Source organism: Buceros rhinoceros, unplaced genomic scaffold (assembly GCF_000710305.1).
Source record: "Buceros rhinoceros silvestris isolate BGI_N320 unplaced genomic scaffold, ASM71030v1 scaffold4709, whole genome shotgun sequence".
Classification (NCBI taxonomy): Eukaryota; Metazoa; Chordata; class Aves; order Bucerotiformes; family Bucerotidae; genus Buceros; species Buceros rhinoceros.
This window is the reverse complement of record NW_010431988.1, coordinates 70666-95556: the sequence shown is the minus strand read 5'-3', so window position 1 is coordinate 95556 and position 24891 is coordinate 70666. Positions and strand designations below refer to the sequence as shown.

The 24891-nt window shown below is 38.4% G+C and overlaps 1 protein-coding gene across 1 annotated transcript in view; it reads left to right on the top strand.

Moving 5' to 3' along the window:
* Positions 1 to 491: 491 nt before the first annotated feature.
* DCHS2 (dachsous cadherin-related 2) overlaps positions 492 to 24891 on the top strand; it is a gene marked incomplete at its 5' end in the record, with an annotated part of 32536 nt that continues 8136 nt past the window's right edge. The window contains 9 exons of the mRNA XM_010143595.1: positions 492 to 731; positions 5923 to 6057; positions 6303 to 6512; positions 7734 to 8591; positions 14428 to 14538; positions 17143 to 17354; positions 18837 to 18988; positions 21854 to 21984; positions 23483 to 23769. Of these exons, the coding sequence (XP_010141897.1) occupies positions 492 to 731; positions 5923 to 6057; positions 6303 to 6512; positions 7734 to 8591; positions 14428 to 14538; positions 17143 to 17354; positions 18837 to 18988; positions 21854 to 21984; positions 23483 to 23769 (2336 nt within the window). The remainder of the gene's footprint in view (positions 732 to 5922; positions 6058 to 6302; positions 6513 to 7733; positions 8592 to 14427; positions 14539 to 17142; positions 17355 to 18836; positions 18989 to 21853; positions 21985 to 23482; positions 23770 to 24891) is intronic.

The window sequence follows — 24891 nt, the reverse complement described above, 5'->3', positions numbered from 1 at the left end:
GTGCTGATGGAATTCATTCTTCAGTCCTTTGAAATCCTCTGGTTCCTGAATGAGTTCTGTAGCTATTATACCATCTGCACACAAATGCAAATCTCACCCTGGTAGCTACAATATTTTCTGATTCTTACGCTGATATTGAGTCCATTATGTGATACAGCTGACACTGATGTATAGAGCTCCTAATTGCATAACTTACGTGCAGAAGACAACAAATGCTTAAGTTTTAAAAAGTTAAGCCCAAAGTTAAATAAAAAGGAGGCTCTCAACCTCACTTGAATATTCCATGGATCCCAGTTTCCATTGGTGTCAAAATGAGTATTTCTGGGCCAATTAGCACTCTCAAGGGATTCACAGGTTATGATCAACTCCCTAGTCTGGAAACGTTGCGGCAGTGGTACAGTGTGCACAGTTGATGCTCCATTGAAGCTGTGAGTGCTGGGATCCTATACTGGACCAGAATACTTTTTTAATACCTTCTTTCTTTATAATAGGACTCCTAACTACAGCCCAACTTCTGGACCGTGAGATTGAGGAACACTACAGTTTGACAGTCATGGCTCTTGATGATGGCAGCCCAGCGCTCTCTGCCACGCAGCTTCTAACCATCATTGTCCTTGATGTGAATGATGAGACCCCAATATTTCTGAAGCAACTTTATGAGACTGCAGTTCATGAAAACCAAGATCCAGGGGAGTTTGTCATAAAGGTGGAAGCTGTGGACAGAGATGTAGGTAATTTCTGTCCTTTTGCAATTAAATTTCGTTGTGGACCATAGTAGACCAGTTAAGTCTTGCTGCTTGCTCTTCTTGCTTGTTGTGCTGTTGTGGTTTTTCCAAGTTCTCATGTTCTGAGTTTCAAAACATGACCTTGGGTTTAGAACCTCGACCTTTATTCGGTGCTTGGAGGTATTCTGACTAGCACACTGGGGCAGCTTCAGGTCTGACTGGTATATTAACCAAAAAATGCATGCTTGCTGGTGCAGAGTAGCTCCGTGTACTGCAGCTTTCTTGTGATGATAGCCAGCTCGCTCTGGTTATAAATCAGCAACAATGTTTTGCTTCAACTCAGTTAAAGACAGTATTTGAAAATTTTTTTTGCTCTCAATCAGATCATTTTGATCCTAGGTAAGATCAGGACCCTAGGTAAGGGTCCTGATTTTGTGCAAGAACTGGCAAATATGCACTAATCTTTTGTGACCAGAGAGGGGCACTGTCATCAAAGATTTTCCAGCTACTCGAGCTGTGACGGGATCTTGGAAGCCGCTCTAGATTTCAAGTAGGATTTTATGTACATAAAAATGTTAATGCATGTTAATGCATTCACACATAGGCAGAATGGGTGAATAATGGTGGTTCCTATGCTCTTTCAATCACAGGTAAGGCCTGTGAGAGTGAGCAAAGACAAGAAAGAGTCTTTGCTAAGCAACAAAAAATTCCCTCATTTTTCAGCTCCCGCTCTTTTGAAATATCCAAAATGCATATGAGTTACAGGTAGTCTGTGTGCTGGAGAGAGACGTGTAAGTAATACCACGGACAGTGCATGCAGGTGGTGTGACGTGAAGCAGTTACACAGAGTCTGGTCTGCACTAAAGATAAAATCTGGAAAGAGAGTTACATATTACAGTGCTGCCGTAATCAGCCCAAAGGTTATCCCAGCTCTGTGAATGACTTTTTACTGTGAGTTCACTTTCTGCACATCTTTAGAATTGTTTAAGGTTGTGCAATCCAGAAAATAGATAAAACAGTAGATCTTATAAGCAAAATAATTTTCTATATTCAGTAAGATTTGTCATTTTAACGCAGAGCATATGTTGATTAGAAAAGGCTGATGTGAGCACAACGGAGGTGCTGTATAGAAGAGGCATTTCCCCACAAGTATGTAAAGTGTTTAGAAATCAGGAATGGGTGGGTAGTCCTGTCTATGAAAATCTTCATGACAGTTGAGCAGCATTACAGTCTACCTCTGTACCTTGCTCTATCAAGTATTTTCTTTTGTGGATCTCTGTATTTTGAAAAAAGGTGGTATTTGAAGTAAAAATCTGCAAGATAATAGAGAAAAGAAGTGGGAATTTGCTTGAATATCTCTCCCTCCTTTCTGTGTTCCTTGTACTTATTTACTGCGCATCTTGTGGGAAATAGAGCAGAAGGAAAATTTTGGGAACCATTAGGAGGGGGAATCAGGGTGGCTTGGCAGGGTGGAGAGGAAGGATATTCCAAGAGTACTGGGTGGCACAGTCTGTGTGTGCCTGTGCAGACGTAGGGCTGGAGCACTGCTGTGTCTGATGCTTTCTTTTTCAAAGTACATTTTCTACTAACCACAGTCCTTCTGTTGGGTCTCTTTCTCACATTTGCCTGATTTGGCCCCATGTCATGTGTATGTAACTATATTGTTCCAAACAAATACTGAACTGATGCTCTTAACCTAAGAAAATTGGACTTATTTAGGAGTTATGTAAGTATAATGCTACTTACTTTTCTTACATTTTTGGAACAGAATTTTTGAATAAGGTGACTGCTTTGATGGTGTTCTTCATTTTTTTTACATCGCATTTTTAACTTTGTTTTTATTTGCTCTTTAAATTGCTATTTATTCCTAGTAATATTTGCATGGTCTCAGTGGAGGACTTTCCTCCCATCACAGATTTTATTTTATTTTTTCATATGTTCCCTGACTTACCACAGGGAGGAATCATTTTTACTGGCAATATCAATTCTCATCAACCTTTTGTTTTATTTGTCTATATACTTCATTCCCTTTGGAGGGAAGAAGGAAAGCAAGCCCTCACCTTTGTGTTTGACCCAAGCTTTAAGCTTGCTTCCGGTTCAAAAGGTCCCTTTCTTCTCTTTTCTCCTTTCTTCTCTTTTCTCCTTTCTTCTCTTTTCTCCTTTCTTCTCTTTTCTCCTTTCTTCTCTTTTCTCCTTTCTTCTCTTTTCTCCTTTCTTCTCTTTTCTCCTTTCTTCTCTTTTCTCCTTTCTTCTCTTTTCTCCTTTCTTCTCTTTTCTCCTTTCTTCTCTTTTCTCCTTTCTTCTCTTTTCTCCTTTCTTCTCTTTTCTCCTTTCTTCTCTTTTCTCCTTTCTTCTCTTTTCTCCTTTCTTCTCTTTTCTCCTTTCTTCTCTTTTCTCCTTTCTTCTCTTTTCTCCTTTCTTCTCTTTTCTCCTTTCTTCTCTTTTCTCCTTTCTTCTCTTTTCTCCTTTCTTCTCTTTTCTCCTTTCTTCTCTTTTCTCCTTTCTTCTCTTTTCTCCTTTCTTCTCTTTTCTCCTTTCTTCTCTTTTCTCCTTTCTTCTCTTTTCGAAATCACTACTAACATTTTTGCTAGCAATGATTTTCTTTTACATGAATATCCATGAAACATCTTGTTTGGCCAGCTCCCTCCTGCACATTACAAGAGCTGGACTTACTGCAGCTCTATGTTGCCTGCCTTTTTCTAAGCCTTTTTTACACTATGGGTGTTCTAACAAGGCTAACAGCGCAACACAAGTAAGTGCAGGTGTAAAGACGTGTAATACAGGTAAATGCTGTGGGAAAATGCTGGGAAAGCAAAGATACCTGCAGCATATTTAAAATAGGTCAGAGGCTTGAGCCTAAATTTGGGGATTGGGGGTGTGGTGACATTTGTTTCCATTTCTTCTTCACCAGTGTTGGCAGTAGACACATCCACAGTGAAATGCCACAGATGCTGCTTCCAAGAAGCTGTGGGACCATGGGGGCTGCCTGTGCTGTGACAGTGGAATAGGAAAAGGGGCTGAAGCTTTTCCCTGGCTGCAGCTCAGGCACCATGCATCCACCCTGGCATTTGACCTGCAGGGAAAGGGTTCATTGCCACAGGCCAGTAGCTCCTCTTTCAGCTCATCATACAGAGGAAGAATAGTTTGTTTCTTATTTCAGTTCGTAATGCCAGGCCCCAAAACATGACTAGCACTACTGAATAATTAACCAACAGGTTGGATCAAGTGCAAACATGTCATCTGCTGTGATGCATAGAGTCATCACACTCCTCTCTTGGGCAGGATGTACAGCTTTCTTCTACTGCTAAGTGCCTAGCAGCTGGATGTGGGAAAGGAGACAGTAAATGCTTGGTAAATAAATATAGTTAAAGTGTCACATATCTGTGACCTTTAAGGGTAAGAAGTTTTAATTTCAACAGTGTGTGAACAGTCAGCTTGGATGGCACCTGTAGGTTTTTTTGGCAGTGTCTGTAAATAATGCCCATTGTGAAATCTGTCAGTGAAAGTTGAAGCAGTTAGTTGCAGGAGACCAAAGGCTAATAGTTAATATCAGCACTGCTGTCTCATGGGTCTTTTTTTCCATCTGTTACATATTGGTGATTAAGGAGAGATACATGCAGACAGAGCTGTGAGCATCCTTTTCAGTGTAGTTGAATGGTATCTAATATGAGTAGATCAGATAGTGTGTGTTGGTAAACTTCAACTTTCAAGACATTCTCCTTGATTGTCCTAACTGCTGTGATTTTACTTCTTTCTTCTGGAAAGCTGGAAGGATTTCTGTAACTCATTTTTCCTTCTGCCATGTATTGTTTGAACATGTCCCTCCCTTGACTTAGTTTAGGTGCAAATGCATTTACAGTAATAATTATCTTAATCAAATTTCAGTAGCATTGTCAACTAATTAGCAAAGCTATTCAAAGGCAAACAAAAGAAGTAATGCATGTTAAAAACTGTAGGCTCTGTTTCTTCTCTCACACTGCTGTTTCTCCAGCTCCAGTGCAGAATGTTCTGTTTTCGACTGCAGTGGATGAGAACAGGCAGGCAGTGTTTGATTCTGAATAGCAGTTTTCGTATGACTAGAGTGCTGTAGTTTTCCAGGTGCACCAACTGTCCCTGCTAAAAGACTGATTGTTGGTTGGAAAAACACAGAATGATTGAATGAAACTTACAAAAATTTGCCAGAAAAATAAAAAAAGCACAGTAGTGCAAGCCCTTCAAGTTTACTGTAGGATTAAACTCATTAAAGTTAATAATATAAGTGTGATGGAGATGACAGTATAGTTCCCTGAGGAAGGTGTTGAAACTAGAAGAAATATGAAAGAAATTATTTTTTAACCACAGTAGTTAAGAATGTGAAGTCACATTTCTTGTTCATCTCATCAGGGTGGGCAACTTTGAAAGGTTTTCAAAAGCCTGTGTGGTTTTAGCCTATTTCCTAGAGAAAGACAGGAAGGACAACATACCTGTACTACATACAAATGGTAGGTCTGATTAGGAACTGAATGGAATTGGCATTCAGAAAAACTTGGAGGGAAGGAAACTATACTCTTCTGCAAATCCTGCATGACTTTGAAGTGATACTGGAGACTGGCTGCAAGTGGGACGCCTGAGATGTGATGTGGGAACGTCCATCAAATCACCTTTCCTGTTGAAGGCAGCTTAGAAGATTGCTACCCTGTGAGCCCTGATGAAACTTAGACACCTGCCTGCTCAGTATTTTGAATATTTAGAATTGGTGGGTGTGCTAAGAAGTGAATGTTTTCTCTGAATGTTCATGCTAGTTGGTGTCCTACTGTCACATTAGCTCCAAGTGATGTTAAGTGGAGAACCAGAGCTGCCAGACCAGACCAGCACTCTGCCTGACATCCTGTTGAGAAATAAACTACCTGGGGAAGAACAGAAGACAAACACATGGATTCCATGGTCTAAGTTAATGCTCTCTTGCACCATATTGGTATGTCAGCTTGTTTGGAGACATGCCCTGAGTGTCTAGAAATGTTGCTGGGGTCCCTTTGAGTGTCCAATCCTGGACAAGGATTTTGTGCTAATGAAGGAACAGTTACTCACCACATTAAAAGTAATAATTTCATCTGTAACCCATTTCCCAGGGAGAGGGAGAAAAAAAAGACAAATGCGTATACCTGAATTTGAGGGAAGTGGCTATGTTTTACTAAGAATTCCATTCTGCTTTTAAAAGGACTGAATTCCTTGCTTCGGTATGAAATCTTACCAGGAACTGGTTATGAGAAATTCAAGATGAGGTCAGACACTGGAGAACTCATAACAACTGCATCACTGGACAGGGAAACCAAGCAAGTTTTCACTATTAAAGGTAACAGAGTGAAATATCTATGAGTGCCTGTAAAATGGGGAGTGAGAATGGTTGCGGTGCCGCTATCAGCGTTACCTTTTTTCATGCTGTCTGGTTTAGATGGAAGTGGTAAGATTTTCAGGTACAGAGGAGCATGTCCCTTTTGCATAGAACAAATAACTCTCCTATTCTGCTATTATTAAGGAACATCTATTATTGCATCTACAAGTATTCCATAAAATGTACTTTCTTTTTATTCATCTTAGTTTTGGTTCGAGATAGCGGAACCCCATCGCTGTCGAGCACTGTGACAGTTATCTGCACAGTGCTGGATGAAAATGATCACTCTCCCACATTTCTTCTTCTTGCCTCTGAGATCCGTATTCCAGAGAACCAACAGCCTTCTGTCATTTACAGTACCAGGGCTGTAGATATGGATGCCGGCAATAACGGAGCTCTAAGATACAAAATAATTGGTAAGTTACAGCCCATCATTTTTATTAGCATAAATCAGGAAGTGTATAAACAGCAGTGTCCAAGTTTTAGACAGATACTGATTTCACCAGGCCTCCCTAGCTGCCGTTGTGTCCACATGCTTCCTTCATGTGGAAAAAAAGAGATCTTTCACCCCTTTGTCAGCAGTAATAAGCACTTTCCAGGCATATTTTCAGTCTGGTTTCTGGATTTGAAATAGTACAGAAAAGAAAAACAAAAATCTACCAAATGCTGTAAGGAGACATTATTCATCAAGGCATAATTTGTCATTTTTGTTACAGTTGTGGAAGTTCTGAATGTAAATATGCACTTCCAAATAAGTACAATAACTAATCTAATTTTATTAATTTTATTTCATGAGAGCATCTTTCAGCCAGCAATTAGTAATGTCATTCTTGATTTTCCTATTGCCAAACTCTCCCTGTGTCCACTATGCCAATGTAAGCTCCACAGCTCTTCAAAGCCTCCTGTAATATCTTTGCACAAATTCAAGTTTGCTGTGCTTGCTTTGGTTTGTGGCTCTCAGCAATAGCTCAAATGTAGGCAGACAGCTACTGTGGTAACAGCCAGCACATTCTCGTCTGAAGAAACAGTTATGGATTCCTTTACGTTTTCTTGGGTTTAATTTCATGGTCTTTTATTATCTTTATTTTAATTACCTTTGGTCTTTCTACATGTTATAAAGTATATATGCCATTCACTGTTAATAAAAACACTGACTTTTCTGTCAACTTCTTCATATTTACCTCCCCACTCCCCTAAATCAAGACCTTGCGCAACTATTCACTTCCAAGAGACAGGTTTGTAGAAGAGAACAAGGAACAAGCAATTCCAGTTGTCAGCAATGCGTTACGGGTTTCTGGAATTTGTAACTAAGGTTGGGAAGAGGTCACTTTATGTGGCAGCATAGTCGCAGGAGATTTTACAAGGTATGCTGCTTTGGGAAAAAAGACATGCATCTGGCAAAACAGCCACTCCGTAAATTGATATGACATTCTGTATTTACTGTCATTGCCACCCACTGATTTAAATGAATTGCAGATTTTAATTCGTATAAGAGGAATAAAATATGTTTAAGGCACACGAGCTCACCAGCTGTACAAGCAATTGGATCATGTTATTGCAATTAACATAGTGATATTCGCAGGGGATTCTTTTCTCAAAAGCAATTGTTTGTGATTTTTTTTTCATGTGTTTGAAAGGTGGAAATGTTGGCGAATACTTCACCCTAAATAACACTTCAGGAGAACTGCTGGTCACTCGTAGCTTAGACCGAGAAGACGTCAGCAATTTCACTCTCATAATTGAGTGCTGTGACCTAGGCAGTCCCTCGAGAAGCTCCACTGCACAGCTCTATCTAATCGTCTTGGATGAAAATGACCACAGCCCGCTGTTTGTGAAGACCCAATATCAAATCTCTGTGAGAGAAGACATAGAGGAAGGCTCAGCCATCCTGGACCTCTTTGCTTCTGATGAAGATGAAGGCCTGAATGGCGAAGTTATGTACTCCCTTGTTGATGACACTTTTGGAGCATTTGCTATCAACAGTGTAACGGGTTCTATAGTTACTACAAAGGCACTAGACCGGGAGACCAAATCCCGGTATATGTTTAGGGCTGTGGCAAGCGACTGCAGCGCTCATTTGCCAAGAAGCACCACTGTCAGCGTTGTGGTGCGTGTTGATGATGTCAATGACAATGATCCTGTTTTTTTGCAGAATCCTATCAGGGCCTTTGTGCCTGCTGAAACCCCTGTGAATGAGACAGTAGCCACTGTGAGAGCAGAGGACGTGGATCTGGGATCAAATGGAGCTGTTGTTTTTAGTTTGATGATAGCAGAAACTGTATTTCAGATCAACGCAAAGACAGGTGACATCATTGTTTGGGAGCCCTTGACTTCCAGGGACTTCAGTAGCCATCTGCTAGTGACAGCTTCAGATCAAGGTATCTCACCTCGAACAGCCACAGCTATGGTCATTATCTTTACAGAAGAACAAGAGGAGGAGATTTCGTTCAGCCATAGCCTGTACGAAGCCAGCGTGCCTGAGAACAGTGCAGCAGGTGGGCATCAAATCCCAGTTTGTGTTCTTACGGTTGCTAATCTCCTCTCCTTCTGGAATGGTAATTATAATGAACAGTATAGGGAAACCTTTTTCCAGTGCAGCATCAGGGAAAAGTTTATTTGGATGTAGCAAATAACCACCTGCCCTTTTCCAGTGCACTAGCATGAAAAAGAAGCATGGTTTGTTAGTTGAAGGTATTGTCTAGCTCTTGAGATTGCTGCCCACGTACAACAGTATTGCTCATATAAAGCAGAAAGCTCCCTTGCTGAAGGTGGTGCGTTTCCACCCCTCAGCCTGGGAAGCCTGGAGATCGGTGGTTTCACTCTTTTAGCGGAATGACTTTAATGATGAGTGGACAGCGTTTACTTGTCATTTCACTTGTGAACACACACATGGCCAGGTGAGATGAGTAGTACTTACCAGTTCCAACGTGACATTTCTTGTTTTTGCAAAACCCTTCATGAACTGTAGTAGCTTTCAGAGATACTCTAAAACCTTACTGAAGTTTGGGACTTTCCAGAAAAAAGATAATGGGAGGTGGGGTGGGGTGAAGGGGAGAGAAATTTGGAGGCTGTGGTACATTGTCACTTGGACAGGCTTCTACTGTGTAGCTCTAGGTAGGACCTGTGCTGTTGACTGCTACCTATAGGCAAACCAGATTCAGTTACAAGGTGGTTACAGATTTACTTATTTTGGTTTTGTATAATGAAGATAATTACTGCTCTGCTTTTTATCATTCAAAGAATAGTAGTAGTTATACCTCCTGCCCGTTAGATATGTTAATACCTTTTCCTGCTTCAGAGGATAGGCTCATCCTAATGAGGGGCAGAAAGGAGTGCCTTTCGCATTTTTTCTGCCCACAAATCCAACTGTACAATTGATCAGACCTACTTAGACATCTGACCTGTACTATATTCTTAATTCAAACACTGCTTCATGAGGTTCGCCTTGAGCAAATCATTTGTCCTTTTTAGCATTCAAATTTCCCTCAGTAAAATGAAAGCAATATTCATGTATATCCTAAGGGTATTATGAGACTAGTGAGTTCTTAGATCTTGAGTAACAGCCTGTATATTTGATTAGTAATCATTAAAAAATAAATGGGCTAATAATTTTGGAAAACCAGTCAATATTCTTGGATAATTACAAACAGCGTAGAGAATGAAGGGTGAAGATGTCTGTTGCTGTAATTACACCTGCGGTTACTCAGTCATTCCTTTCTCTGTGCCTGTTTGGGGCTACAAGCCCAATTTTCAGCAGTGTATTTTAAGATATAGATAATGCTGTGTAACTGATGTTTCAATTAGAGATCAAAAATAGGCAATAAGGTGATTTTTTTTTTTTTTTTTTTTATTAAGTGACTTTTTTTTTTAACCATAGATTAAATATTTTGGTTTCAGGCTATTTCTAAAAAGTTGTGATGAGTTTGATGCACCAAACTGGAGCATCCTTCTAGCTCTCTCACTAGCTCTGTCAAAAAAATAGGATTTTGGAAAAAGTGGAAGGCTTTCAATAGGTAAGAGTGGAGCGTGCAGTAGCTCGATGGTTAAAACGCTCTCCTGAACTACGAAAGGTGTAGATTCAGGTCTCCTCGGGCAGAGGAGCATCTATTTCCCTTCCATTTCATACTGAGCACAGAACCTGTGGAATAAGAAGTTCTTTAAATTTTTCTAAACCAGTGCTTCATTTATCGCGCTTATTACAAATGAAAAAAGATTCTGAAAAATCCCTAAACACATTTATCCTGACATTTTAAAAAATGGGGTTTATTCTGTGAATTTGACCACAATTTACAAGTAGTTTTGGACACCCTAAAATGAGTTTTTTCCGTGATTGTGAGTCACAGATACCCCAAGGCCTCCAAGCCCCGTTTTACTACTGTCAGCACTGTACAGTAATTGTGTGTCACTTTGCACTGGAGAATCTGCCCTGGGGGAAGTGCTGCTTCCAGAAGATACAGTTCAGATGTCACAGCAGTGTGTGTTAATCTCTCATTTTCTGTCTTTTCATTGATCTACCCATTGAGAGTCAGTCATGGTGATGTATGGGGGCTTCTCAATCCTAGGCGTCCAGAAAGTGGGAGAGACCTGGGGGTGCCAGAGATAAGCTCTGGGCTCTCTGTTTTGTCTCTCCCTTGACGCAATGGGCTTTTGTTTTCAGAAGGTGTCCGGAGAGCCTGTTTGTCTTCCCAGTCCCTGAGGTTTTGGTCTTTTCAGGAGAGATGGGATTAACCTGCATTAATCCTGCATTAAAATTCCTTACAAGAAAAAGTAGTAAGAGGGAAGATAGGTTTTGTTAGGTTTAAAGAAAGAAAATAAAAATCAGGGCTTTATAGCAATAGATAAAATGATCTGATCCTAAATTTTCTTAAGTGTAGATACATTTCTGGGTCAGGCTAGACAATCCAGCCTAAAATTACAGAAATGCCTCAAGGAACTGTGGTACCAGAATGCCAAAGTCACATGTTCTCCAATCTATAGAAAATATAAATAAGATTCTGTTTAAGAAGTTTTGATTAAAGGAAATTTAGCAAAGCTTCAGGGTAAACAGGAGGGTTTCATCCTAAAATGTTAGTTTATGTATTTAATAAAAGTGTATTTGCTTAGAGGATCAAATTCTTTTAAGAGTATGAGAGATTTTACAAAATACTAATAGGGTTTTGGCTCTGTTTGTAGTATTTTCTTATTTATATAAGCATAAGTAAATATTAAATATTTTACATTTCAGTGGGAAAAAAGCATGTTTATAATTAAAACTCTCATAGAAGTTAGCTTACAGGATATATGTGATCCTGGAACCCTTACAAATATGAATGGTACCAGTGTATTCAGTCCAGGGGAGATTTACATTATGTGCTGATTATTTGTAGAACTGGTATGAGGCTTTTCCTTCTAGTTTTATTTCTACCTTAACTGATAGAGTGGGAAAAGTCTAAGTTTGTTTTGAAAAGAATAAAAAATCTGAATAATATAAACGACAAAAGCCAAAGCCAAGGGTCCTTAGTTTTAATTTGCTCTAAATTCGTCAATTGGGTGAGTGCCTCAGGAATTGGTCCTAGAGGTCAGATTTTAAGTGTTTGACTCCCAAGTTTGATCACCTTCAGAAAATCCCATTCTTCTACTTTTTGTTTATAATATTTAAAGACATTAAATATTAAATATCAAACTGAATTACAACAGGCACTTAGAAGCCAGTCAATAAATAACCAAGTCACTGGAGTCTCCAGACTCCAGTCTCACCAAGCTTTCCACTTGAATGTTTTTTTTGCATAGTCCTTGTGGGAGTCACATTCACCAGTAAAACTTGTGGACTCTTCTGGGTTGTTTTTTTTTTTTTTCTAATAGATATAAAATACGTAACCTCTTATTCTGTAAGTCATCTCTTACTCTTTGTGCTCAGTTATCTTTTTCCTCCATGAGCAGTTAAGAAGTCTCAAGAAATAATGGGGTTAGATGGCAAAGGAGAGAAAAAGAGACCACTGTAGTGAGTACTGGAGAGAGGGGAAAACCAATGATGATATGACACAGTCGCTCAGTTCTGGTGTATATGCTTTGTCCTAACACAGAGTACAGTCAATGTTTTTAGGCCTATTTTGCCTGTTTAGGCAAATACTGTCCATACTGCCATGCTTCGGTTTCGAGTCAGCAGGCATAACGTAAAGGTTGTTGAGTAGGGCGCTTAAAGCAGTTGCAGATACTTTCAAATGCAATCAGGTTGTCTGTGACTGAACCGAAAAAACCCTAAATATAAACATTTTAAATCACTCTTCACTTCCTTTAATATTCCTAGCTAATGCAGAAGTCGATTGCATAGTGTTTCAAGTCCATGTAACTGCTTTCTGCTATGATCCTGATTTCCCTTCTTCCTTGCAGTAGGTTCAGCCAATCTTATCCTCATCCTGCCATCTCAGAGTACTTTGCATCCAGAAAATTACCTTTCTCTTAATTTTCTCCAGGTTAAGTGTTACATGTTGTGACCTCTGCTTGAAGCAGTGTTTGAATCATGTATACTCAAAATTGCAAGCTCGAGCAGGTGGATACTGTCTTCTGCCATTTACCTGCGCAGCACAGGAGACAGTGTCACAGCAGGCCTCAGAGTTTGGTCATATTTTTTTGACAATGAACTGTAAAAATTCACCGTTTGAAGGAGTCATTTTCTGTGAAGTTACTAGAAACAGAAGAAATTTGTTCTCTGCCAAGAAGTTGTAAATGATTCTGACTGTATTAAAAATACGGAACTTAAAGCATCAGGATTTGAGGACCTAGAGCAACAATTTATTAACCTAACCTCTGAAAAATGGGGTTTCAAATAGAAATGCTGCTGCTTCCTTTATTTCTGGTAGTTTTTCTTCTTAAACAGGCAATCAAACAAACAAAAAGACTGCTGACAGCATTAGAAGATAAATAGTAACATTCTTCAGACCTTGAATTCTTATCTTTAACTCTGCTCTGAGGATGCTGTGAATGATTGCCCTTGCAGACTTTTGAAGTAAATCAAAGTTGCTTAGCAATGAAAATTCAACTTACAACCCACTACTTTAGTTCCTAAACAAACCGGTGCAGAATTCATATCCATCTCCACCTATTGTACAGTTAGGTCTTACTTGCAGAATTTCTCTAGTAAATATCTTATTGACTAGTACTGAAAATTACATCTGTCAAAATCAGCACATTTTTGCTTTTGCCAGTCAGAGCAAAAGACAAACCCCTTAAAATTTCCTGATTTTAAAAATTAGAGAGTATCAATGCTAAAATAAAAAAGGTAGCAGATAGTTTTAAGAGCAACATTTCCTCTCATTTTTATACTAAAGATGAAGTCCTTTCCTCTGATGTTGGGGACACTGAATGCGAACAGCATGCCCTTTGTAAGGTAGTAAAATAGCTGGTTGTCTGTGATGCTGTTTTGAAGAGTTCAGGTTGCAGAGTAATCTCACTATCACAGTTGCATGGAATCAATTACAATTAGATTAAATAATTAAAGCCTGTTAAAATCAATTGCCATATATGCTAAACAATTCCATAACTCACTTGAAAATAATAATTATTTGGAAATCTTGATAATGCATTTTAAACTTGCTGTGTTTTTGTTAAATGTGATGGTTCTGAGCAGGATAATGTATTCGCTTCCAGATTTTTCCTCTAATGCTATTTGAAACAGGATTTTATTTCATGCCTCTTGTATTCTATATTAAATTATTGCTGTTTTCATGGAATTTGGATTCTGCTTGAATTGACATATAGCTATGAATGTAGCTTCATCTTTTCTTTCTCTCATGGCTAATGAAATTTTTTTAAAGAATATTTCATTTAAAATATTGTTCAAAAATCCAAGCTGAATTCAGATAAATGAAGGAAAAATAAACTCTATATGGTCATTCAGGGATAACATGCATTCCTATGATCCACAGGAAGAGGACTGTTTTCCTTAAAAGAATTCATGAAAAGGTGAGATTTAAATGACCAAGTACAGCATAAGCTGAGTAAAAGGAATATAGACAACTTCAAATAAGAGGCAATTCCAGTGGTACATCGGAGTTTGTGATTGGGAAAAGTTAAACCTCATCATTTTATTTAGGCAGGTGGTGAAATTGTGATCAGATGAGTAATTTACTGGGCAAGGAGGGATAGACGCTGCCTTGCCTATGAAGTTGTAATGCAGTGAAATGCAAAATCGTGGAAGAATTTTTTTTATTGTCTACAGTTTTATTTCATAAATAAGCACCTAGCCTAGTACACAGGTGTTTGGCTGTGCTTCTGCTATTAATCACAGTAATATAAAATTAGAATCAAGCTTTCTAAAGTGGATATAATGAAAATGTCATATTGCTTCCGTAGGTACATCACTTCTAACTGTAAAAGCTTCTGAACGCAGATTTACAGGTGAAAACATAAAGTACAGCATCTTCAGTGACAAGGAAAGCATATTCTCCATACACCCCATTACAGGTACATTTTTTTATAAATATGTGGGTTTTTTTCAAGTGCCTGTGTGTAGTTTAAAGAGCGCGGTCTCTAAAATACAGCAAGTTCCTACCACAAGAACGGGGGTAGATATCTTAGAGTATTCCTCTCCTGTTACCATGAATAAATCATTCGTAAAACCAGGGATGTGGAGAGACCTGCAGTATTGTAAACTTGATGTGGAAAGAAATTGAACACCGGTGTTCCTGTTAAAATGCTCAGTTCTGATTAGCTATTGATCACCAGGTGGTGGGAGTTGATAAACTACTGCTTTGTGATTCGAGCTGAGAATCCATCTTGTTTCTCGTCATAAAGTTGCACAAAATCTCAATAAACATAATCCTTCAAAAACACTCCTAATATAGGAAGCATTAAACTCTTGGTTGAGTTTAATGCTCTTTGATTCAGGCAAACCTTGACAAGTCTGAAAGTCAAGTTTTGGTTTGTTTTTGGGTTTGCTGTGGGGTGGGCTGTTTCTTTTTTTGCGATTGTATTTGCATTCTGCAGCAAATCTGCTTTCACCTACTCTTTGTTTAGGAGTATCAGATGGCAGGAGAGCAGTGTGTGAGCAACAGCTCGTGCATTTGTGTACTCTCCTCTGAGGTGTGTAAGAGAGCATAGCTACTCTGGTTGCCTCTCAGCTCCTAAACATCTGCAACAAAAGAGTTTGCCTTCTGAATAGTCTTTCTGGAATGGCATAGACAGTGTGAGCATTTTTCCTCAGAAACAGTGTAAATAGCTCGTATTCTAAACAAGTGGCTTTCTCCCTGGGTTCTTGGAGGCTTTAATCTCCGATTTATTCTGATGGCTGCGGGCATCATGTGGTGTATGCTTGTAAAGCTATCATGTCTGATGCTGATGGACAGTTAAAATTATTTTGTTTTGTTTAGATGAGAGGCCCTTAAAGTCATAGAGCTGGTTTCCAAGTCCTCCTTATTTCACTGAAATAAAGCTATAAAGATTAATCTTAAAGAACATCTTAGACCCAGGAAAGTGAATCTTCTCCAGTATCACCTAAAAAAAACCCCCAACCAACCCAAAACCCCCCCCCAAAAAACCCCAAAAAACCAACAACGCTTCTCCCCTCCCCCCCCCCCGCTTTCAAAGTCTGCCAATATTGGTTATAAGCAATCAAAACCCAAACCAAAACAAAAAACAACAACAAAAAACAAAACACCCCCCCCCAAAAAAAAAAACCCCAAAAAAAGGGCATTTTCCTTTTTTTTTTTTTTTTAAATCAAGCCAGGCAAAAAAAATGATTGAGAGTCTCATAAGTACTTTCTTCACAAACATTAATGGAATCTTTATAGCAGTAGATGTCACAAGTCTTCTTTTGAGAGGTTTGAGCCATTGTAGTTTCTGTTTCTTAGAAAACATTAATTGAGGAGTGGCCTTTCAGGACTTCTTAACAGTTCTTACCTCAGCATTAATTTTGACACCAGTAACTCTCTACCCATTGATTCTACAGCAAAAGTATTTTTAGCTGTATTGATGCCCTTTCTACCTTAGGTATTCTGAACAGCCAAAGGTCTGCTCTACTTGTGTTTTCAGGCACTGTTATTCATTAACCTCACTTTGGAGAAGACTTTCTCCCATTCTAGGGGGATTTATTATATTGTAGAATTAGCTATAGTGCAAAGTGATGAAAAGATGTGAGCTAGTCCGTCCTCTCACGCAGAAGGGGAATCAATTGTGCTGAAATCTGACAGAATTTTGTCTGTTGTGTTCTTAAAAACCTCCAGTGATAGCAATTCTGCAAACCTTTACGATAACCTATACAAGTCTTGGCAGTTGGAAAGTTTTCACATTTATCTGAATAAATGAATACATTTTGGTTTAATGAAATGATATTCTTAACCTAGTAACAACAGACATTAGTCAAAGGCAAAAAACCTATCCTTCATGTATTTGAAGACTGTTACCTGGTTTCTTCTTCACGTGCACTTCTCTAGAATGAGCCACTCTGTTTCTTTCACTTGTTACTCCTAGGTGGTGTACCTCAAACTTGATTATTTGCTCTGTTTTACCCTAGAGAATTCAGTTACTCTGTCATCTTGAAGTGTATTCCTTCTGCCACTGTCTATTTTGCTTTTCCTGTATACAGGATGTGATAATTTTTAATTGTTTGTGCTGAAGAGAGACTGCATGCCAGCCTTGAAATCTTTATGTTCAATCTTGAACAAGGGACAGATCCATAAACAATAGCCAGTCGTTGCTGCATATCTTAGAACATAAAAACTAAAAAGCACTAGCTTGGAGAGACATAGAAGGTGGCTTCTTATGCTGCCACAGGTTGGGGATATACAGATGCTCTAGCCCTCTGCAAATAAATCGAACTTTGTTTTAGGAAATTGTCGGTGTGGTGGTTGATCAGTGAAAACTCAGCTGTCCAAGATGTGTGTGATAACTAGCATGTGGAGGGGTGTTAGGTAGAGGAAGGACATGGTGGGGAGCCTGCTGGAATTCTGGCATGTGTCCAGTGAAGCTCACCATATATGTTAGGGACTTCGTAACTGCATTTGTTTGTGTTTTTTCCTGAATGCCTATGTCACATCTCAATATATTTTTATTTTAATTTTAATAAACCAGGTGCAATCACAGTAAAAGAGCCAAAGCTTCTTGATTATGAAGTTAAGAATAAAATACATCTTTCAGTTTTGGCTGAAAATGCCTTGAATTCAGCACTCTGTGGAGTGACAGTTTTTATACAAGATGTGAACGACAATGTACCTACATTTGAGCAAAGCTATTACAAAGCATCAGTATGGGAAGGCCAAGGTCCTAAAACAGATATCATACAGGTAAGTGGAAATACATCTTCCCAAGGCCAGTGCTGTAATTAAAAAGAAGTTTGGTTGATCTGTTCATGACTATAATCCCGCTAGGTCTGTTCTGAACCACTGTCTCTTTAAAACTGAGAGTGGGCTTCTTGATGTTACTACTACTTGTCTTGAATATCTAAAATATTCAGTATTTTTTTCTAGATCACATTTCAGATATTTCATTCAGGTTTGTTAACTTGAAAGATAATGCTTTATCTTCTTAATAGTTGTGCAGCTGGATTTCATGTTTTTTTTTTTTAATTTTCTGTTTCTCTCTTAAGTAGTTGAAAAATACTTTTCAAAGCTGTGGTTCTGGTTACAATATAGGCTGGATCGTGCATTACTGCATCTACTGAAAGGGCTATAGCAATAAAAAGCATACTTCCAGCTCATCAGAATAGTAGAGTCAAACCCAAGTGTTCAGTTTAAAATCTGATGCCTAAAAAGCAGCTTGTCTTAATTTCAATGTGCAAACACTTCTTCCTCTGAATAGATTCATTCTCTGAAAGTGTTTCCAGCTGGCTGTGTTAGAGCAAGAGAAGACATCAGTTGGACTAGAAGAACACATAATTTCCTCAGTACATGTTCTTGCATTGCAAGTGAGGTCACAGTTAGGGTCATGTTAGGTACTGAAGATATTCCTCCACTAGAGCACAAATAAATGGAAAGTTACAAATGCCTCCAGGGCAAAGAGACTAGAAACTGATGGACATCATATTTAGAGAAACGTATGTCCAGGAACGGAGAAAAAAATCAAAAGACAGTCAACCCAGATGTGTGGTCAAAATTTTATAACAGAATACTTTCTATTATGTTTCCTTTATTCAGTCTGACTGGTTGCCTCTGCTCTGGTTTGGATCCTGTACTCGTTATAATGCTTGTTCAGCAACCAGAAAAATACAAAGACAGCTCTTCAAAGAGTCAGAGGAGTCTTTGAGTAACCTGTTCGCTGCTGTTGAATGTTATTTATTCTGTTGGTTTTATAGCTTGTCTCTGCCCTTTTCACATTTTTTGGTTCGTATTTTTAAAAGGATTTAAAGAGCTATTCCATGAAAGCTCTGAAAACTTAATAATGTAATTATTTTACCATTTGTCTGTTTGTGTAGCAGTAATACTTTCAGGGTTAGTCCCAGATCCCTGAGAAAGTGCATTTTTATGGACTAAACAGAGACAACATTGTAACACCAAACTTACTTGTAGCAATGTAAGTAGTGTAAAATTATTATATTCAGCCCTAGTGTTTTATGTGGCTGAATTTCAAATTACTTGGGGAAGGAATTCATGTGCATCCTATTGCAATTTATGATTTGGTGACCTCACATGACACTCATGCTGGGGACCAGTCCGATTATTTCCTTAAATCTGTGCCGTCAAAAGGAAAGTAACCAGAAATAAGTGATGGTAGTGTAACATTTTTCTTTCTGAAATTCTGAATTAAGCCTCAGTTTTGCTCCCGAACAGGTATTTGCAACTGACCATGACAGTGGGCTGAACGGGGAAACTGAATACTCAATTTTATCTGGTAATGAAAACGCAACATTTCTAATTGATTCAGCACGGGGGATTTTAGCAACTAATACAGTCCTAGATCATGAAAGCCTTTCATCTTACAGGTTTGTATGCAAGGTCCTTGTGAAAACGTGTTGTTCTTGCTCACTTTACCTTAAGATTGCTGATGTTACGTATTTTATAGTTTTCTGTTGATAGGCATTACCCACAGAGCCTGGGTGCAAGCTAGACAGCATTGAGAACTGCACTGAAGGTGCTCATTTGTGCCATGAATTCTTGCATACTTCTCGAATTTATGGAAGAAATACAGTCCTACTGAGTCAATAACAACACCTACTGATATAAGTGGGTGTGATGGTTCACTGTAGGAATGATGACAGTCCCTGGATTTTCATTTATTAAGAACTATACAGCCATTCCCTCTCTGGAACCATTTTTTATAAATATGTGAAAACAGAGAAAGCACCCAAACCAAATCTGACAAATAGGGACATGTTCTGTTCTTTAATTAGAATATAGTTCAAATTTTCTTCTTCATAATCTATTAAAGATGCTTCTGTAACCTGTTTCCATCTATAAGCTGTCTTGTACTAAGTATTAGTTTTTCCTGTTTTTCAAGAAACTCTGAGTATATATGATCGAGTTGACATGACAGTTTTTCTTTACAGGTCATGCCGTAACTGGAATTAGAAAGCAAATTAATTATGCCTTGAAGAGGAAATATGACTATGCAGATTCATTAATACACCTTATTTATGTACTGTGATCTCTTCAAAAAGTAGATTTCTGTGTCTCTGTCGGTAGAAATTATCTTTCTTTTTTTTTCATAGGCTTGTGGCATCAGTTAAGTTTTCCTGTCCTCTGGGATAGGCATCAAAGTTTTAAACATCCAATCAGGATTATTAGGAACCGGAATAACTTTTAGAAAACCACATCAAAAAGATCAACAGAATATGATTTATTTTAATAGAAGTGTAATTTGATAATAATTTTGTAAAGGAAATACTTTGTTTTAACTTAATACACAGAACACTTCATTTGGAGTTTATTTTTCAGTTTTTCACTGAATCAAAACCATCAGTTCTGATTTTTAGTCATTCAAATAGCATAATACATTTTATTTTTAACTAGTACTTTAAAGAATGCCTGGAATAAATCCTTCGAAGAAGGGATGATTACTGTTGGTGAAGCATTGACCTTCTAAGCAAAATAATTCTCATATCTGTTTTAACTGGGAGCCTGATTTATTTCAGTGTTTGTGTTGGAATTCAGGCCTTTTAAATTGACAGTTTGTTCGAGGAATCTGCAGCTTCGTATTCCTTCTCTATTAATATGTTATTAATCTGCACATTGTTAGGTGGAAAGTGAATAGCAAAAGAAGCTTTCAAAACTGTTTTCCTGTTTAATTTCAAAATGTTACCATTGGTTCTTTCAAATTTGCAAAGAGTTGTTTATTTTATCTAAATTGAACATTTTTATCCCCAGAAGTTCTAAGTCTCTTATAATAGGAGTTGTAATGAAAGTGTTGACAGAGGCTTAATTTTAATGCCTTGGCTGAGATATTTTTATGAGATTTTTTTCCTGAAACCTTAGAAAGTGATTATTTTTAGTAAAATATTTCCATATGTATACCTCACCAATATTCACTCTAGAAAAAATACACTTTCTATATGGAATTATACATGGTCACCGATTGAGTTCTAGCCTGCAATTCGTGTTATGTGTTCTGTCTGCATCAGAAACCACAAGGACACCCATGACAAAGCTGGCGTGGTTCAGGGATGGAAGTGCTGCAATCCGCAGCTTGAGTTACAGCCTTGGTATTCTGTACTGTCATGTGAACGTTTAGGAAGTAATATCTGTTTGACACTTTAAACAGAAACTGTGACTTATAAGAAAGAGGGAGAAATAAAGCATTCAAAAGATCTTCAGGGAGACCCAGAAAATATGATGTCATATGCAAACAGTTGTTGATTTATAAAACATTTAATTGATAGGCCAGCCTCTGTCTTGTACATCCTTTTGCATTGCTTGACTGTTGTGTGTTGGGTTTTTTTTTCCTTTTTTTAGGAGCATCTGTTGAATTAGATTTAATTTTGAATTCCCTTCTGGATAATTTTTAATACTAGGTAGTGGTGAAGTCTTTCAAATAATCTTTGCTTACAGTAAACATTTGCTCTTTATTGTTCAGAAGATATTTCCCACAGAGAATAAAAATCATTTTATCCATGTTTATCAGGTCGTTACTTACTGAATTCTTTACTACATTGTTTGTGAAAATCGAAAGTTTGTTAACAGAATCTGCTACCCATCCTTACACAGATGTAAAATGGAAGCATGCTGGCGAACTCTTTTAACCTGACGGATAGATTCTGGTCTCACTAACATCAGTGGTAACTTTGTCCTTGTCAAATGGTGCATGTATTCAGGTTTTTCACTTTTATAACTTACATCTGTATTACAATGGGGGACTATTCTATATCTCTGCAGACGTTTTACCTGAATATTACTGTGGATGTTTTCATATTACACAATTTTCAAATTCCCATTGTCCTTTCATAAACGATGAGGAGAGTCAGGTTCCTCCAAAGACCAATTTAGTACTCTAAGTTTTAATTCCCGCTCTGGATTACCAGCTGTGTCTTATGTGGAAGTCTTGCTAGCTTGTTTAACTGCCTACATTTGGTATGAAATTGGGTGAAATGAATACAGGTGAACACTTCCATTCCTTTGTATTATTTTGTGATGGTTTTACCACTAAGGATCTCCTGGACATTTTTGCTGCAAGACACAAAAAATAAAACTACACACAGTCGGCCTTACAGAAAGAAAGATGGAGTTGAAGAGTTGCAATGAGGAGCAGAAAGGGCTAGTCTTTTCACTTGTAGTTTTCCCCCTGCTTATAACATTGGTGGATAATTCAGTGATTTCTGACCAGTAGTGACAATTGCTGCCTCCTTTAATTGTAGGTTGGTTGTACAAGCTGCTGATAAAGGAAACCCCAGACTTTCTGCTACAAGTATTGTGAGGATACAGGTGTTAGATGTTAATGACAATGCTCCAGTTGTCCAACCACTAGGTGAAGTGGAGGTCCCAGAAAGTAAGTGTGATAATACAGCTAAGCTTTTTTTAAGACTGGAATTTGTCAATGATAGTGCTTTTGGTGATTTGTGTAACCAAGCAAAGAGGATAGTGGATTAGCATAGTAAAAAGGCTAATGGATCGTATTAATACTGAAATTTCAAAGTAAATTGTGATCTGCTTATGTTCTCAGAGGCATTATGCTTAATCTTTAGACACTGCATTTAAGAATAGTTTTGGAACAAAACCATAGGCAGTTCAAAAAGAGGAAAACAGACTCTGCAGAAATACATCTGTAATCTGTTCATTTTGGGCTCCGGTGTCATGTTCTTCAGAGGTCTTCAATTTCTGTTTTTCTCCAGTAAAAATACTTGGTGTTAAAACCAGCACTGCTAGAAGTGAGACCTTTTGAACTTCACTGTGATGAAAGAAGTAATATCTGTAAATTTGAAAGAAGTATTAAAATGCTCTATACCTCAATCCAGTTGAAGATCATGAAAAGGAGGGCGCAGGACCTCCTGACTTCTCATCCCAGAATACATCTGGTATATTGTGTGCCATTAGCTCAACATTGCAGACTTTGAGTCTTAAGCCCATCATTTTCAAATACAGGCATCATACCTGTGATGCATTAAGATAATCAGCAAAAAATTTATATTTAGGTCTGAAATTCCAGTACTCCTGTTAACAAAAGATATCAAGGATGTCTTTCTACTGATGACTTTTTAGCCTTTCCTAAATGTAGCTCCCACTGGTAATGACAATGTAATGGATGCACAGCAGCTGTACACTACGGGCTAGTTATTTAGGGTTTTGTATTCCATTTAAGAGCATTTGCTTTAGGACATTCCACAGCATTTTTGAGGCTTAATGCCTCAGGCATGCAAATGTAAAATGGTTTAGTTTCTGCTAGCTCAAGTCTTTGTTAGATGATCACTAACAGGTTCAGTTGCAATGCCTGGTACTGTCAGTTTGGCACATGACATGATACTGTCTTTATCCAGTTTCTCAATCTCATAGGACTGTACCTTGAACCCTTAAGATTTTTATGCCACGTAGATCTGCCTTGAGGTTTCATTTCTTTCTAGCTTCTCTCCTCCTTTGGAAAAGATTCAGAATTGCATTTGCTATTTCTGCACAGACCAGGGGACCCTGATGGCTCAGTTAAATAATTTTGTGGAAGTTTGTGACAGTGTTCAATAAATTCATGCCACCTAAATGCTTGTGGGAAAACCATCGAAGTTGCTGTTGCAGGTGAAGAAACCATAATGGCTATAGTAGATCTGGGAAAGTCTGAAAACCTGAACTAAAACTGGGGTAAAGCAGTTGCATTTTAAGAAATCTGCTACTGTTGCCATTCTTGGTTATTGCTCTTATTCTAAAAGTCAAAATACAGCAAAAGCTAATACAGAAATATTATGTATATCTAAGATTCAATATTACAAAATTGGCATAATCTTCAGAAGTTGAAATGACATCTTTTTAGCTATGACTTATTCAGCAAATTATTGTTTCAGATGCCGTGCCTGGTTTTATAGTGACTCGGGTGTCAGCAAGCGACGTGGACTCCAGGCCAGCCCTTCAGTTTGGTTTTCTTTATGATAATGGTCCTGGAATGAAATTTGCCATCGATCAACTGACTGGCGTAGTCACAGTGGTGGAACCACTAGATTTTGAAGCAACTGCTGTGTATAAGCTGAGAATCGTAGTTTCAGATTCTGTACATAAAACAGAAGCAGAACTCACCATCCTTGTTTTGGACATCAATGATAACCCACCAGTGTTTACTCAGGATTCGTATCAGGTGGGAATGTAGCAAGTGGACAACAAACATATGATGTCTTTCTGTATATGATGATAAATAGTAGGAGTGCATGTTTATATTTGTCTTGCAAATGAGCACTCATTTGAGTACTGAGGAGGAAACTCTCTGCAGATTATTACTCAGCAGAACCAGAGCAGAGCTCTTCTGGGAAGCCCCAGCCCTTTCCTAGAAATTCTGCTAATAGGACTGAGAGAATTGTTCAGTTTTCATGTTTGTGGTTTCTGACTTCAGAAGGAAAGAAGTGTGAATGGTAGCTGTAATCCATACGCTATGCATTCATCCCTAGGAGTTACTGGATATAATCCAAAGCTGTTGGGGGAGAGGGTCCAGTGTTCAGAACTTCCTCCTTCTGAGAGAATGGTAAAAAAGTTGTCTGGCCCTTTTATTACAGCATGAATTTCTTCATTTCCAGTTACACACAGAGATGTAGCAAATGCCCCTGGGGTGGGTTTTGCACCTAAAATTTGTAATGTGTAAACCTGCCTTATAGGGACAGCAATCCTCTAAGGACTGCGGGATATGAGTTTTGTCCTCCCCAACATTCTCTACTAGACTGAGGAAGGTATAGAGCTCAGCTTATGGACTTCCAGACAAGCATTTGAACTGCTAGACTGTCGTAGAAGTCAAGTTGTCGAATGATGTTTTGGGACAACGATGGTCCATTAAGGTGATTAAAGGAATTGGGGCTGTTGCCTTTGGAAGAACCAAAAGGCAGCAAAAGCAACAACTTGCTCTCAGAGGAATTTTATCTTCTCTGAGAAGTAAACAAAACGAAGTTCAAGCTGGAAATGAGTGGAGGGCTTAACACACCACTTATGGCTGTGGGCAAAGAAAGCAGGCTTGCGTAGGGGGTGATGGAAATTAATTTAATTCAAAACCACTGAAAACCACAAATCATCATTTTAAATTAGGATAGGACAGAAAGAAAGAGGAGAACAGGGAGATCTTAAACACATAAATAAATAAATAGATACACCTTCCTTTCACTTCACCCCTCCACTTACTGTGAGCTCTCACATGCAGTTGGCACTGGAGATGGGGGGTGGCAACAACAGAAATGCACAGTCCTTTTAACCTCTTGCATTAAGTTCCAGTCCATGG